The sequence below is a fragment of the Protopterus annectens genome, chromosome 6.part0 (assembly GCF_019279795.1).
Source record: "Protopterus annectens isolate FY-2018-M chromosome 6.part0, PAN1.0, whole genome shotgun sequence".
NCBI lineage: Eukaryota > Metazoa > Chordata > Ceratodontiformes > Protopteridae > Protopterus > Protopterus annectens.
In genome coordinates this window covers 71,149,787-71,168,147 of record NC_056737.1, presented here as the reverse complement: position 1 = coordinate 71,168,147, position 18,361 = coordinate 71,149,787, and the positions used below count along the sequence as shown (strand labels likewise).

General features: G+C 39.5%; 1 protein-coding gene across 1 annotated transcript in view; it reads right to left on the bottom strand.

Annotated features, from left to right (window-relative positions):
• LOC122803769 (1-phosphatidylinositol 4,5-bisphosphate phosphodiesterase beta-2-like) overlaps window positions 1–18,361 on the bottom strand; it is a 445,743-nt gene that overhangs the window by 285,270 nt on the left and 142,112 nt on the right. Inside the window, exon 3 of the mRNA XM_044073457.1 lies at window positions 10,323–10,521. Within this exon, the coding sequence (XP_043929392.1) occupies window positions 10,323–10,521 (199 nt within the window). The remainder of the gene's footprint in view (window positions 1–10,322; window positions 10,522–18,361) is intronic.

Here is an 18,361-nt window from a genome sequence, read left to right as displayed (position 1 = left end):
TAAAGAAGTTTTGATTTCTAAACAAGTTAAAATTGGTTTATTACTCTGAAGTCGTAGCTGAGCCTGTCTATAGTGCATGGTTCTTTTTTTCTGATTTTTTAGGATTCAGCTTTGTTGATCACAAGTACCAGTTTTCTCTGGGGTCTACTGTTTTTCCCTGATGGGGGGAGATGCCCCCCTGGCTGGAAAATTATTGCGCTTCAACATAAAGATCTGGGGTTTTTTTATAAACATGTATATGTATTATGGTTACTAGTGCTGTTCTACTGAACAAACTTTATTTGAAGACAGCTGAAGCCAGTGTTTTTACACAAATGTTTGATTGTCAAACATACAGTTCATTGGATGACAGTTTTGTTGAAATAGGTTAAGTGTCTCATTGTGAGGGTAGTGTATGCATGTTTGTGTGTGTGTGTGTGTGTGTGTGTGTGTGTGTGTGTGTGTATATATACATGTGTGCAAGCATGCATCTGTGTGTGTGTCTGCATGTGCACATGCATGCATGAGTGTGTGTGTGTATACATGTGTGTATGCGTGTGTACATGCATGCGTGAGTATGTGTGTATATGTGCATGGAAGCATGACTCTGTGTGTGTGTGTGTGTGTGTGTGTGTGTGTGTCTGTGTTTTTTTAGGGTTAGAGTAAGGGGATAACTTCCCTGGGTGTGTAAGAGTACCTGCAGGCTAGGGTTATAGTAGGGGTTAGGTAAGGTGTTAGATTCAGTGTGCTGAGTGTGAGTGTTTGAGCTTGTATAGGGGTGAACTAATTGCTACCCTTGAAGGGTGGAAATTTTTGAAATGGTCTTATAGCTTCCAGATGCTATAACACATCTTAGCAAAGGTCTGTTGTGTGCGTATGACACATATGTGCTAGATTCTGGTTCAGTTTCTAATAAAGGGGGTATTGTGGGAAACATAGTCAGGTGACCAGAAGTATGTAACGTCATGATGCTTTAATATTGATGAGACAGAAGTCTCAGGGCAGTCTGTTTGTGAAACCTGACAAAGAAGGACCGCTTACCTACATCATCTTGCCTTGCTCTAGTAAATGAACTAGGGAATAGTAATTCTTTAGAACAGTCAGGAAAATATAGTGAGATTAGTTAAGTACTGTATCTGTGTGAATCTATCCATCTATGTTATTTTTTTTAATATTTCCTGTAATTAAAACTCTAGTGTTTATTGTAAATAGATATTCAGTATTTTCATGTTCTTTTTATTATTTATTATTAAAATATATACAACCTTTTCGTTGTGGCTGGTCTTTAGAGAATATTTTAACCTTTGAGAATGCTTATATTTATTTGGTGACACTGTGTCCACTCCTGAAATCATTGGTATTAGTATTAATTTCAATCAGCATAATTGGGTATGCTTGTAAGAGCCTTAAAGTAGCTGGCTGTTGGCAGTGAATGTACCTTATAGTATGGGCAGAGGGGGGCATAGCTGGTAGATCTGTGCCAATCTTTCCCAGGTGTGAGTGTGTGTGTGTGTGTGTGTGTGTGTGTGTGTGTGTGTGTGTGTGTGTGTGTGTGTGTGTGTGTGTGTGTGAAAATCTAATCTCAAAGAGTGTTTGTGTCAGCTACTTGGGGAAGGGACACAGAGCACTGGTTTCAAAGAGAAGGTGGTAGAGGACTTGGCTTGAATCACTTGGCTGAGGACTCAGGTCTACAGCTATGGTCAGTGCAGGGTCTTATTTGGGGCCTGGTGAGAGACAGAGAGAAACCCAGCTCCAGGACAGGAGTGTGTTCCCTGTGTGCTCTTAAGGGAAATTGCGCTTGGTGCAGAGAGCTGCATCTGGAAGTACTGTGTGTATCTTTGTTCCAAGTGAACATCCCTTACCAGTGTCAGTGGTGAGGATTGAAGCTACTGGATTACTGGCCCAGAGGAGGGATGTCACACAGATGCACAAACATGCAGCTAAAAACATGTACAACATGAAAGCTATTCCCTTACCTAACCCTAACCCTCCAACATTTGCAAAAACACACTCCCACTTCTAACAGCAACCCACTTACCTCTGTCTACATTCTGATACTGCAGTTCACACTAACATTCTGAACTATCAAAAATTGTATTGCATCTATATGCTTCCTAACCTGTACCTGCAAACAACAGAAATCTTCTGTGTACCCCATGATGTTAAACCAGGATGAAAATGAAAGACTAAATAGAGCACAGTAACATATTTCAAACCATTGCTGTCAGGAATATATATATATATATATAGCAAGCCTCCTTATCCCTACCCCCAAAAGACAGCCACCTGTATACATATCTGGGTTCACTTGCAAGGAAAGTGAAAAAATAATGAACGCAGTCATGTATTCCAGTTTGTTGCTCCTAGACAAGCTGTAATGACCTTTATGCACATCTCTGAGGTTTGTAAGGAAAGTTAAAGAAATGACCGTATTGTCCCAGCCTCTACCCAAACAATATTTATTTATTTATTTTATTTTACATTTGTTGACTGGGCTAGTCTAGCTGGATATATGTCCATTTTCAGTAGAAGCCTGGGGAGATAAGCTCCAAATAATTCAAATTAATATCACATCTACAAAAGTACATATTTATAATGCAAATACATTCACAGTAAAGGAAAAAAAATGTAAGCGGTCACACATTAATAAAGTATAAAAATGCAAAATATTCAACTAGACAGTACAAATACTAATGCAGTTACAATTAAACATACAGAAAGAATAATAGCTAAAATGTACAGTATAAATGTAGATAAGAACGGTAGATAAAAAGAAAGTAAAAAGAAATAGCAGTTAAGTAATACATCTAGTAGTAAAACATGTCACTTTTTTGAGAATACAGTAATAAGTAAGACTATGATGGAGAAGTAGATCAGTAGTTGTTAAGATGAAATTATTGCAGAGATGAGAAGGTGAGGTTGAGTCAAGTAGCAAGAGCTAGTTGGTCAGTCAGGTTTAGTACAGGGGCACATCCAATGTGTTTTGAGGAAGAGCTTAAGTTTATTTTTACACAGAGTTATAGAGGGAAGTGTGGAAAGTTCGGAGGAAAGCAGGTTCCAGGTGTTTCCAACAGTATTAGAGAAGAGAGGGTCTCCAGCCCTATTGTTTGATTTACTGATATTTACAAGTTTTTGTGAAGATCTTAGGGACTTCAGGTTATAGTAGGGGTGATAGGATGGATGTCTTAGCAGGTTGATAAAGTATTTTATGGGTGATGGCCAGTTGATTAAATTTCAGCTACTGCTGTAATTCAAGCCACCCTAGATGCTTTAGATTAACACAGTGGTGGGTTGTGAAAGGGTTACCTGTGGCAAACCTGGCTATGTTATTGTAGGAGTTTTCTACTTTCCTAAGGTTATTTTTTGACAGATTAGTAAATATGGGTGAGGCATAAAGAAGGATAGAGATTAGATGGGTGTGGGCAATAGTTATTCTAGTCGCAGGAGTGAGGAAGGGTTTGATCCTGTAAAGAAAGCCTATTTTTTATTAATAGTTTTCAAAGTGTTGTTGATATGGGTGTCGAAGTTAAGGTTGTTGTCTATGGTGATACCTAGCAGTTTGGTAGTAGGATCTTGGGATATAAGAGTACCATTATTGGATGTTACAGTGAAGTCTATAGGGGGAGATTTACAAGTAGGTGTAAAAAGGAGGAGTTTAGTTTTTTTAGGGTTTAGTAGGAGACAGTGTTGTATAAACCATTGTTCTACAGAGTTAAACACGTGTTGTATAAGGGAGTGAAGTTCAGATACAGATGTGGCTGAGCATATAAGTGTGGAGTCATCAGCGTATTGTATACATGTAGCTTGGGGAACTACTTGGTGAAGGTCATTGATGAATATAGAAAAGAGGAGAGGGCCCAGTATGGACTCTTGAGGGACACCAATGTTAACAGGTAGATGGGTAGAAAGAATGGTGTTCCAGAGTACAACTTGATGTCTGTTATTTAAGTAGGAATGGAACCATTTTATAGCTAGTATGTGAAGTGACAGAGATTTGAGAATATTTATGAGTATATGGTGATTTACCATGTCGAAAGCCTTAGACAGGTCTATGAATAGTGCGGAGGAAAGCTTGTTAAGGGTACGTTTTTTGTTGATGCTGTCCATAAAGGGAAGGAGGGCAGTAGTAGTGCTATGGGAAGGTCTGAAACCATGTTGGGAGTTGGAAAGCAGGTTATTATGGAGAAGGTGGTCTAGCAATTGCCTGTGGATACATCTTTCCATAATCTTAGATAAAGGAGAGAGTAGGGCTATGGGACGATAGTTGGAGAGTTCAGTGGAGTCCCCCCCTTTATGAAGGAGAATAATATGAGAGACTTTCCAAAGTTTGGGGATATATCCTTCAGTGATGGTTCTATTGATGAGAATGGAGATGGGGTAAGCAATAGATTTGGCTGCTATCTGTAGGTATTCTGAGGGTAGTCGGTCAGCAGAAGGTGTGCATGGTTTCAGTTTTTGGATAAGGGTGAGAATAAATGCTGTGGGGACAGGTTGGAAGAGAAATGGAGGGGGTGGGTTAGAGTCAGAATTAGATATAGTTACATTTTGAATAGAGAGCTGACTGGGAAGAGTTTGAATTGCTTTGGTGAAAAAGGTATTAAAGGCATTAGCAGTTTGTTCTCCTTGTCAGTGCCTTGTGGGTTAGGTGTGATAGATTGATCGGGATGTAATAATTGATTAATACTTGCCCAGAACTTTTGTGGTTTATTATGGTGGGTCTGCTGAGATTGTAGGTAATAGTTTTGTTTATCAGACAGTATAGCTTTTTTTGTTTCATTTCTCAGTTGTTTGTAGTTTTGGTGATCAACACTGATTTTCTGTTCACAACTCTGAAGTTTTAGTGTGTGTGTAATTAAATTAATAATAATCACACCAGCTCCAGCCCTTCATGCAAGCTACAGTGACCTCTTCACACTTCTGCATGGGGTTATTTTTAGATTAGACAGGGTTAGGGCAGATGTTGCCACTATGACTGTGTCAATATCCATTTATATATATGAGGGTTGCCAGGTCCCCAAATGCTCTGACAGTCTGGATGCCCAGTGATGCATTTTATGAATTATTTTTGTAAAATGTCTTGTTAATTGTTGTTTCATGTTTTTCACTGATACCCAGAATAGCTATGCATATGCCTGCCAGTATTTTGTGTCCACAGATCATGACTGGTCACACTCTCACACACACACACACACACACACACACACACACACACACACACACACACACACACACACACACACACTAAATCTGATCCAAATAAGCTAGATGCTAGGTCTATCACAAGATGTTCTGATTTTTCACATACACACACACACACACACACACACAACTGCTTATCACCACACAAAGTGGAGGAATGCCAGTTTACCTTTACATACATACATACATACAAATATTTCAAGCATGGGCATTAATGCCCTTCTAGCCTGAAAATATAACAAAACAGTTGTTCCTATAATGTGTCCAGACTGTTATAAAATATCTAAACTAGTGTTTGCTTTAATGTAATTTGGTAGTCTATTCCAGTGATTTTCAACCTTTTTCATCTCATGGCACATGTAAACTATTTACAAGAATCTTGTATCATACCAAAAAATATATTAAACACACCTGCTCAAAGTAGGCATTTGTGTACAGCTGAACATTTTTGCTTAGGCATAGAAAAAGCATGAAACATCAATATGCAGAGCTGCTGTAGTGAATGCTAGAATTTCTCATAGAATTTTTTTAACATTCAAATCTAACATACAATGTTGCTTAGGGTCTATATTAGAAGATAGAAACTCCAAAAGAGCAAATGCTCTTTATCCAAATGCTAAAACCAGAAACCACACAATATTGAACTTATGGAACAGCTATATTTTCCCCTGGGAAAAAAAAAACACTGCTCAAAAAAAAAAGAAAAAATAAAGTGGGGGACTTTGCCCCCACACCACCTGATGTGGGGGGCTGTGCCCTCCATTCCCCCCACTGAAATATACCAACTCCGAGATCGCACCACAGTGGAGGAAACAGCAAAGTCCCGACAACGACCCTACCCTTTGATATTGTGTGGTTCGATTAAAGAGCATTCGCTTTTTTGGAGTTTTGATCTTCTGATATAGACCCTGTTGCTTATACTGTAATTACAAAGTTTATAAACCATTTGTTTTTTTTTTTTTTTCTGAAATGCCCAGCAGCTTGAAAATGATATTTTTAACGTTCATTGGCCAATCTGTGCAATGCAGACACCAAGCACATAAAAATACTTGTCACAAGTTTATTATGTCTATACAACGTAACTATCCATCAGTGCTAGACTTGTAATATGGCAAAATCTAAAAATTCAAAATGGAAGAGTCAGGGTTGTGATAGTAGTTTGTGCAGTACCTTGGAGGATGAGCAGGAAGATAACTGGGTTGGACTCACATTAAATGAGGCAGCAAAGCCAAAGAATAGAAAAGATTACTGATTTTAGCTCTAAATGCATTGCAGAACATTTTGTCTGTTTAGCTCAAGAGTGGAAATGGTTTGTTCATAGAATCTTGTGGTGCATCTGTTGACCTCTGGTGTGCTGCAGCACAGCAGTTGAAACCCCTGGTCTATTCCATGCATCAGCTGCTCTGTCAGAGAACCAATTAGTACACTTCTCATTCCTATAGAATCTTCTACATAGGTTGTCTGATGAGTCTCTAGTACTTTTTGATAACCCCAAACATTCCCAGAGGTAGTTTTCTCTAAATGCCCTATATACCTGAATAAAGTCTCTTCTTAAATATCTATAAGAGACACTGTACAGGTCCAGATAGTTTAGTCTTTCATGTTGTTGTTTGTCTTTTCAGTTTTTCCTGGTTAAGGGGTTGCCACAGCAGAACTCCGGTCCGCTAATGATTGGCAGTAGATTTTTATGGTGCCAAGTTGCCAGCCCGATGCCCAACCTTCATCTAAGGCACGCCCATTCACGCATGTCTTTTGGAGGCCACTCGACCACGGGGAGGACATGCAGACTCCACACAGAAGGCACTTCAGCCGAGAATCGAACAGGAGAACCTCTTGCTGTGAGGCAACAATGCTACCGCTGTATACTTTAGTCTTTCATAATAACCTAAATTTTCGCATCCATGGATGTCCTTGGTATATTTCCGCTGTACTCTTTCCAGTTTTCTTATGCTTGCTTTCTTATAAGGTTACCATATTGTTATTTCATACTCAGTTTTGGGTCTAATAGCATTAATGTCTATTCTAAGAAATTACAATGTGAAGTCATAGTCTTGCAATACCGACTAGTATAATACTGTCAAATGTCTTCCTGTCTAATTGTGATAATTTATTGTGTTGTTAATATTTTAATTATTACTGTATGTGCATTAGTCTTACTGTCATTCAAACTATGTATTCATTGTTATATCTTGCACAGCGACCAAAGCAACGTAATTTTGTTCAGCTTGCACTGCTGTGTACATCTTATTTTTACATACAGTTCTATAACTATCAATACCAAATACAGGGGCAGTTGTTTAACAGTGATCTAACAACAGAAAAGGGAAAAGTTCCTTTTATCCACAGATGACTTCCATATCCATCTTTATTAAATGTAGCTCAGCTGTTGGTCTGTTTGTGGTCAAAAAATAATCATAACAGTCACAGAAGAGTACTCAATCTTACATCTCACACATGTTCACTAGTCCTCAGAAGTCAGATTATTAACTTTAAACTGAACAAATTATAAGAGAGTTCAGTTACTTTGTGTACACTACAGTATTCTGACTGTAATTCAAAATGATGTCCAAGTGACGCATTTCATTTTTGCTCCTCATTAACAATAGCCACACGTCAAAGTATTCCAATTGCTTCACAATAATCACATTAGCCCTGCAAAACCAGATTAATGAACAGCAGATGGTCATTTTCCTCCACAGAAAGTAATAGAAATTATTGCTGGTTGGTCTGTGCACATCTTAGAGGACTCTCACAAAATAAAAAATGTAAAATAAATAAGGACCACAGAGTAACATTATGTTTTCATTTGCATTAAAATATGTGCCTTACACTAAATAACAGTTTCTGCGCTAGCAAGCATTTTCTAAAGGGTATGAAATATGAAACTTAAATGCCTGTCATTAGTTTTGACTGCAACCTACAACAATATGTCAGAAAAACACTAAATCTATGAGAAACAGACCAAAAATATGAGAGAAAATAATCTGGAACGCTTTTTCTCAAGAATCAAGTTCAAAGGCCCAGATCAGGGGCAGTTTCTAAATACTATTATAAATGGTTAAAAAAGTGAATAGACCAACAGATTTAACGTCAACATTCCTTTATGGAACAATGTTGTGTTGTGTCTTTCGGCTTTTCCGGTTAGGGGTTGCCACAGCGGAACTCCGGTCCGCTAATGATTGGCAGTAGATTTTTATGTACTGGCTTGCCGGGCCTAGTGCACAACCTTCAACGAAGGAATGCCCATTCACGCATGTCGCTACACAGAAGACGCTCTAACTGAGAATCGAACGGGCAATGTCTAACTGTGAGGCGACAACGCTACCGCAGCACCACCACCGCAGTCCTCCTTTATGGAACAATAAATAGTACAAAACTATATTGTCTGGCATTATTGACTGGCTGTAATTTCAGTTATTTACCAGAATACAATAATTTTAAGAGAAACAAAATATGAGGTAAAATCAAAGCTGCACTATAAATTCAGAACAGCTGGGGGCTATGATATCTGTTTTTCTGCCAAGGTTATAAAGAAACTTACCTGCAAAATATCAGACTGTTCATCACAATGTCACTGAATACATATTCCCAGCACTGTTAGTTATTACCCTCCATTGGCCAAAGTTTCTGGGCTTTTTGGTAAGTTTTACTGACCATGATCTAGATAACAAATCACACATTCAGTTTCGAAATACCAATGCTACAGTTGTGGTCAGGGTTAAAGTGCTTCAGCTCTTCATGTGTAGTAGAGTACAATATCGGATACTGCATTTGTGGTTAAGGTTGAAGCACTCAACACATTGTATATGGTATTTATCATTAGCAAACTGCTTGTTACATGTGTAGCAAGTGATTTGTTAGAGTTTAAAGGAGAACCTTTTTTGATTGTTGCTTATCTATTTAGAGTTGAGAGGTGCCATATTGGAGAACTGCGATGGGCACTAGATCAGCTAGCTATGGGGTGCACACAATGTCATGGACTCTGCCGGAGACTGGACCCACATATGGATGTATTAACCATCAATATGCAGTGGGTAGCCAAAAAGGAAACATCATCATGTATTAGGAAGTGGCTTCCTCGTGGCTATGCTTATAAAGACATAACCCACTATGTCAGAGAGCTAGGGCTAAACTCTGCTAAGAATAATTGCATTTTTCCATACATGTTTTGACATTGTAAATTGCTTCTTGACTGTTCTAGCATATTCTTGCATCTGTAAATACACACACACACACACACACACACACACGCACACACACACACACACACACACACACACACACACACACACACACACACGCACACACACATAATATATATGGGTTCACTACTAAAGCCTGAAAGCCCCAAATCCTGAAAACCAAAATCCTGAGAACAAAATCATGAAAGTTCAAAATACTGAAAACTCAAAATACTGAATCTCATAATATTGAAAACACACAGGATACCAACACTTACTATATTCCAGCACAAGTGCATACAGAAACATATTACCCTTCAACTATAAGCGGGGGGGGGGGCAAGCTGCAGCCCCCACACCTCCTGCTACTTAAATATATCAACTCTGGGAGAGAAGAGAGAAGAGTAATATGGCTTGTCTTTTATTTGTTTCTTAGTTGTCTTACCTCTGCAAATTATATATATATTATATTATATACCAACTCTGAAATCACACTACAGTGGGGAAAAGGGTAAATTCCCTGATAAATCATGTCTATGTAGATTGTGGTACATTGGGTCAGCAGGGAATTTACACTTTTCCCCGCTGTAGTGGAATCTCGAAGTTAGTATATATAATTTTCAGGGGGTATGAGGATGCAACGGAGCTTGCCCCCTGAAAAAACAGATTTTTTTTTTACATTCAGGTTTCTGTAAATTCAAACATATGGTCTAGAACATATGAATTTCAAGTTTTTGAAACTTGATAATATGATATAAATCAATTCAACCACATTTGTTGATGAAGGAGTTTATACAATGTAAACTTTTCCAACATTATGAGAGCATTATCAGCTTTTACAACAGACAGAAATTTCAAAAATATTCAGAATCTTTAACATTTTATGATTCTGCAATGTCCATGCAAATGGTTACCTGTAAATTAAAAATGTAAAAGAACCGGATAAGGAAGGTTCTAGCATACCTCAGTGATGTGCTGTTCTTTTTTTTTCTTGACCACATCATACTGCTCTTCCTGTAACTGAGTCAGGTCTGCTACCAACTTGTTTTTCAGCTCTAAGACTTTAGAAGATACCTCGGCTGTTTGGCTGTCATTACTGGATGTGTCTTCTTGCTGTGCTTTCTCATCCACTGTGGTGTCATTTGCAGAATCTGTAGTGCCTCTAGAACCAAAGAAAATTACATTTGTATGAAAAAAAATAGGCATGAACCAACATTATTTCATTTCCTAGGATCCTTTAAATAGGTAAACTGCAACTTACTTCTGAACTATTACCCCAGCTAATGATTATAAAAATGTTAACATCTTATATAATATGACAGTTTGCAATACAGTAATATCAAAAATAATTTGAACACTATTTCTGGTAAATAGACCTTTTAATGTCAGTTTGCGGAAATAAAGTTAGAAAAAACATATTTTTCCACAGGATACAGCACTTCACTGCATGAGTATATTTTCTCATCTGATTTGGGTTCTAGTAACCAGAGTTTCTGTTGACTATAATTACAAGTCTTCCTTTTCTTGTAGTTTTAAAATGATATAAAGTTCACATACTTTTGTTTCCTTGGCTGCTATTTTTAGTCTTATGAATAAGTATAAATGCACATAAAATGCCTGTTATCCATTGTACTGAAATATACCGTCATGATATGTGATATGTATCATGGTGGGAAACATTTTTAAGGAAATAAAAAAAATGGAAAATTAAATTAACAGAGAAATATCAGTAAGGGACTTTTAACTAGGCCATTTTACCACACATGAATATTTTTATCCTGAACTTAATGACCAGCTGTTTTACTTTTGTTGTTACAAGCAGAGTGCAGAACATTAACTCTTAAACGTAGCAGTCTGTTTGGTAGTGTACCAGATTACTGCATTTTCATTTGTATTGTTAGTTCAGCTTGTAGTGTTTGCACAGGTATAGTTTACTGTTTCTGTTTATTTCCTGTGTGCTTGATTTATACTTGTGTAATATTAATACTTTCATTCAACCAATCAATATTGACAGCTAGACTGCTAAAACAAACTATCTTTTATTATTCATACTGGTACAATCCTGAAAATTATTTATATCAAATACTGGATAACATTTGAAACTGTCATGATGTATTTGCTGTCTTTGTAAGAGAAGAAAGGAGCCACTTTTGAGACTTTAAGTATTTTTCCTCTGTTTATTTGCTAAGTTTTTCTGCATAGCCGCCTATTTTGAGCATTTTCTGGGTTGTTAAATTTGATTTCTGCATTAGTAACTGTATTTAGAGCACAACCTAGAGCTGTTTACTGAATTTCCTGTTTGCACTTATTTTTAAAATTGTTTTTTTCTCAAAACTTGCATTTTATCTGTCTTTGGCCTAACACTCTTGTGTGGGGTCATTTACTGCACTGTTATAACTTGTTGATACTTGTTAACCTCTGCTATCTCTGAAAAAACAAAAAAACAAAAAAAATCTTGCTTTTTCCCACTTTTCTGAGATTTAAAAAAGTTCAGTTACAGGCTTGCTGTTCTTGAACTGTTTGTAAGTTTCTGTGAGGCCATTTTTGCTTGGGCTAAAGGAAAGTCTCTCTGTTGACCAGTGGCAGTGAAAACATTGAGCAGCCTGCCTGCCCCTGTGGGAGTGGTTACTGACTTGAAACTGTAGTTTTATTGGCCATTCTGGGTCAATTCCAAAACTCCTTCATCTTCCTCTTTTAAAACCCTCTTTTGCGCAGTTTTGCTGCTTTTGAGCATAAGCGCAACAACGGGCAGCGCCGCCTAATTGGGTTTAAACTATTCCTGGCTCCACAAAGTCTGCTCTTCACTTTTTCCCTTAGAACTGCTCTATCTCTCAATTTAAACACCATATTCTCATTCTAAGGCCCTTCACTGGTCCAATTAAGTAATCCTACAAGTTAGCACTATTAAACCATAAGCACTACTTACTCTTATAGTCTGTACGATTACCCTGTCCTCTATTGGTCCATCTTAAATTCAGTTTCCCTATTACTCTAGCATGTCCAAAGGTCAGTCAAAGGTTTCCTCTCCAGTCCAGCTGGTGAATCAGGGAATTTTGAGGCAATGTTACAACTGTCTCATGTACACGGACAACCCTCTCCTCCTCCAAACAGGTTCAAATATATGTGAGAGATGCAACTATTTAGCCAAACTGGAGGCTGAGCTCTCTCATCTCAAAACTGGTGTAACCAGTCAGGAGGAGAAGGTAACCTCACACAACACAATTCCAGTATCACATAGACCCACCACATCAGCGAACCAAACACATAAATACACAAAAACATACTCGGAGGCTCTAAATAAAAATCTACCTAAGCAACAGAGACCTCCAAAGCAGACATCCAAGCAAACGCTACCTCAAAACAAAACACACACAACACATAACCCACAAAGTCAGTGTGCCAAGCAGCCACAGCCCTTAAGGCTGAATAACACACCTGATACTCTTGTTATAGGTGACTCTATTGTCAGACACACTGACGTCCCGCTCACCAGGCTGAATAAAGAGAAGGTCACAGTGAGCTGCCTGTCGGGTGCTAGGATCTGACACATAACGCAAGCACTCAGGTCACTCCAAAGCAAATACAAATATGAACAGTCACAGCCCTTAAGACTAAACAACACACCTGATACACTTGTAATAGGTGACTCTATCGTCAGGCACACTGACGTCCCGCTCACCAGGCTGAACAAGAGAGGGTCACGGTGAGCAGCCTGTCGGACGCTAGGATCCGCCACATAACACAAGCACTCAGGTCACTCCAAGGCAAGTACAAATATGACTCAGTCATTGTCCATGCTGGTGTGAATGACCTGAGACGTACCTCCCTGGACTACATGAAAAGAGACATAGAGGAGCTCTCTGATCATGTAGCCCAGGCTGGTATGACCCTGACCTTGAGCAGCATCTTACCCTCACCTAGAATGATGCCACAGTACAAAGACAAAATGATTGATTTTAACAATTGGCTAAAATTTTGGTGTCATTCAAAGGGGATCCAGTGTCTGTCAGCCTGGGATGACATGCTCGACAAGCCACGTTGGTTCGCTAGGGACGGCTTGCACCTGTCACCACTGGGCTTTCGGATATTGGCAAAGGCTCTTGCCACCCCCATAGTGCCTTTTTTAGGCAAGGCTCAAAAGTCAAACCCACCCCCATAGACAGCACAAGGAACAAGAAACTAAGGGTAATGCTGCTAAACGCCAGAAGTCTTAACCTCAAGATGCATGCACTCGAAGCTCTCCTCAGTATGGAGAACATCGATATCTGTGCAGTGACAGAAACCTGGTTCAAGGCTCCAGAGAGCACCCCAGCAATACCAGGCTATACCTCATATCATGCTTTTCGGCCCCAAAACCCGGACCGAACCACAAAAGGAAGTGGAGTTTCCATATTTATCAAGGATATCCACACCTCCAGGTTAGTGGCATTGCACGAAGTATCAGAGACCATCCATGTGCAACTAACAGTGGGCAAGACTGCTTTTCAGTTTATAGCATCCTACAGACCACCCTCTCAAAGTCAGGAATCCCATTCGGCTTTCCTGAAAACATTGGAGAACATGAAGATCTCTCCGAACACCATTATATTGGGCGACTTCAACTACCCAAACATTGACTGGAAGCACTACTCAAGCCCCAGCACCTTAGCCCAAAGATTCCTGGAAATTATAAACTCAAATGCTATGGAACAACTAGTCACCACTCCCACAAGAGGGGACAACATACTAGACCTGATCATTACCAACATGGGGACTCTATGCTCCACACCAGAAGTATATCCCTCATTGGTAAGATCAGACCATAAATTAATTTCACTGGATGTCCACATCCCGACCCCACCCCAGCCCAGAAAACCACAGTGAAAAACTTCTCAAAAGCGAACTTCTCACTTCTCAAAACCGAAGTGGAATCCTTCAAGGCCCCAGGGCCAGTGGAAACTACAGCCCAAACTGCAGAATCCTATATAAATGCATTCTACGGACATCTCCAGAAATGCATGGATCATGCTATCCCAAACAAAACCAAGACCCAATCATCCAAAGGCAGGCGTCCTGTCTGGTGGACCCCTGCCATAAATAAACTGTACAACAGAAGGAGGAAGCTACTACATGACAGAGCAAAATCCCTAATAGAGAAGGCATCTGTGATCAGTACTAGCAAAAAATTACGATCCCTCATAAAATCCTCCAAGGCCAGCTTTGAGAGAAAAATTGCACAGGACACCAAAGACAATCATAAGGCTTTTTTCAGTTATGTTAGAAACCTGGGATGCAACTCCCAGACTTGTTCTGAGTTGATTCTAAACGACAAAAAATACACTGAACCCACAGACATCTCCAATATCCTGGCAGACAGGTTCAGTGCAAACTTCTCCACCCCCCCCCAAAAGAGCAAGTATCTATCCCGGCAGAGGGCTGCCTCCCAAACATCTCAGATGCTCAGGTGAAGGCTGCCCTCTCCAAAGCAAAAACACTGCTTCCATGGGACCAGATGGCATCCCAGGTTGCGTCCTACATGAACTACAAGAGGAACTAATCCCTCAAATAAAACAGCTATACAATCTCAGCCTCACTACAGGATATGTGCCCACAGAATGGCGTACAGCAACAGTGGTCCCACTCCACAAAGGTGGAGCCTCTACGGACCCTGGAAACTATCGCCCCATAACCCTGACTAGCTTAGTCTGCAAGGCTATGGAGAGGATCATCATGGAGCTCATAAACAAAGACATTGGGGACCTACAGACACTAGATCCTACCCAGTTCGGCTTTGTCAAGGGCATATCCTGCCTTTTGAACCTGGCTGACTTCTTTGAAACACTCACCAAAGCCATAGATGAAGGGAAGGTAGTCCACACAGCCTATCTGGACCTTGCAAAGGCATTTGACACAATACCCCACTCGGGCATCATAGATAAGCTATCCAGATTAAATATAAACCCCTATGTCACAAGATGGGTTGCAAACTGGCTCAAAGACAGAACCCACAGAGTGAGAGTTGCTGGAGCCATGTCAGACTCAAAACCGGTCACAAGTGGCATCCCACAGGGTTCTGTCCTGGGACCACTCTTGTTCGGTATATACTTTTCCGAGGTACAGGCAAACGTGGGAGGACTATGGCTCACCAAGTTTGCAGATGACTGCAAACTGGGCGCCATAATTAACTCTCCAGCTGACACAAACATCCTTCAAAAAGGTCTCACAGAGACAGATAACTGGTGCCAGCGCCATGGTTTAAAGCTAAATGCCAAAAAATGTATAGTCATACCCTTTGGCAAAAACAATGTGCCCACAAATTACCACATAGGCAGAAACCCATTAAGTACAGAGAAAGTTATTAGGGACCTGGGGACCCAAGTTGATAGCAATCTCTCCTTTGAAAACCACATTGCCAAAGTGGTTAGAAAGACCTTCTACATAGCCCACCTCATCATGAAGGGTTTCACATCTAGATCAAGAGAGGTAATCGTGCCCTTTATTCATCCCTCATCAGGCCCATCATAGAATACAATGCCCCTTTTGGGATGTACCTTACCCGACACCTGCAGCAATTAGAAAGACCCCAAAAGTATCTCACCAAGAGGATCAAGGGTCTCAAACAGATGCCATATGCTGCTCGGTTAAAAACTCCAGCTCTACTCAGTTGCATACCGCCTACTTGAGGCGATCTATGCCTGACATACAAAGCTATGTCAAATCCAGAATTAATGGACATGCTCCACCTCAGTAAATCTAAATCCCTTAGAGCCACATGCTCGAGGGACTTGAACCTCAGCACAGAAATAAATAAAACTTGCTGGAGGGACAGGTTCATAACCCAGAGGCTCCCTTCGCTCTGGAATAGAATTCCAGTTCATGTGAGGCAGAGCACCTCACTGAATCTCTTCAAGAAGAATCTCGATAAGTGGATGGGGGATCGTAGGTTTGTCCCAGGGATTACTCCCGTGTCACTATTAGACAGAGGCACAGTAAACTAAACCTTAAAAAGGGCACAGTATACTCAAATCAAGGGGTGGCGTAAGCCATACAGAATCGGGCTAGGCTTATAATTGCCCCAGGGCAGATAGCCTAGTATGAACCTATGAACCTATGAACAGAGTATGTAAAATACCACTAGTCTAAGTAGTATATTTTTTTCTTCAGTAAGGACTTAGCCCAGTCATTCACTGACCACTGTGTCTGGTCACATCTTCTGTAGCATTGACTTTGTGCATGCCACCCTTTCTTAAAGGCATAAGAACAACTGCTTCAGGCTAAGTCTTCCTTTGCTCCTGATAGAACAAAGTGTCTGCTGAATTCTTCCTTAAGTAAAATAAAATAAACAAAGGTTCTGCTATGAAATACCAATGTCTTGAAGGCAGGTATGCTGAAAAAACAAAACAAAAATGCCCAAAACACAAAGGTTAAGGGAAAACTCCACCTTAGAACTCAAAAAACATATTTTTTTTTTCATTGTATCTTTGTTTTTGAGCTATTTTAATGCCTCAAAATCACTCCAAGTGTTTCTTTTACAATTTTAATGTGGTTTTCTCAAAATGGTGGCTGATGGGGCCTGCCTTGGTAACGTGATCTTATTCTCTTGCTTTCCTTCCTTCTTCCCAGAATACATTTCAAGTCCCCTTTATATGACTCATGCCAGACATAAGAAAGACATGCTGTTTTCTCATGCCATTAAAATATAATGGCAGGACTGTGAAGCACTGTCATCTAAACACATCTTCTGTTAAAGAGCTGCTTCTCTGTTTACCTGACTAAGCCTCATTTATCTGTCTGCCAGAGCTTGTTCTATGCTATAAATAGCTGTTAGCTACGTGCAGCAAAAGAAAGCAGATATAAAACAGGTTTCTCTAAGAGAAATCTTTTGTAGTCCTTAGAAATTTGACATACCTTCCCCCATACTCTCATGCTAAGGTGTGAAAACTATCACTGCAGTAAATGATCATTGCTGCACATTTACAAGGGACAAGTAGTAAGACTCTAAGCATAGTCTGTCTGCTACCTCCCAATACCTTCAGTGTGATGATTTTTCTCTCTCATGAATGATGCTGACTTAAAATGTGCTTTACTCACATTCCTCAATTATTTCTGTCATGTTCCCCCTCCTTTTTTTCTATTTTGTATTTATTTATACTTTGGTAAACAGGAAATTGAACTGGGCCCAGGACCCTTTTCAGCCACAACATAAGCTACACTGACAAGGATAATAACAATTATTAAATGCACTTATCAATACAAAGAAAAAAATATTGACAGAAAGACATTGACCAGGATTGCGTGTGGAACACATAGCAATGTGTGACAGTGACCAAGTAAATCATTGAGCAACATTTTGTATAAATTAATAATGCTTAATTATACTATGTTATTATAAATAATTCATTGTATGCGTAGATATTGCATGAACACAGACACACACTATATATATATATATATATATATATATATATATAGTGTGTGTGTGTGTGTGTGTGTGTGCGCATGCATTTAAACACAGTTAAGTACTTCTGATTTCTTTTTCTTAGTGTTCTTAATGCAAAGGCACATAGTAAATGTATGTTAAAAGTAAATTCAGCTGTATATTATGGTTGCTGTCTGACAATGCAAGGACTGAGTCAAAGTCAGTGGGAATCTCTTACAATGGATCTGCATGTAACAGATATGCACCCCCCTCTGGGATTATGTCACACAAAGCATAAAAGATCTTTTTATGAACAGTATCAGTGTACCTAGTTGATAGGGTTGCCACCTGACTCTCTTTCTGCAGTTCTGGCTGTGGGGGGGAGCTTGAAAATGGTAAATGCATTTATACTTCACAAGAAAAAATATTTACTGACTTTTCTCTAAATGTCACAGAACATTTTCACTGGGAGGGCCAGGATTACACAGATTCCAAGAAAAGGCTCAGAGAGTTCCTTTTACTGCCCCAGCACAGACCCCTTGCAATTCCACCAGTTCTAGACATTGTGGATGATGTGTACTCAGAATCTAGTTTAAATCCTGAT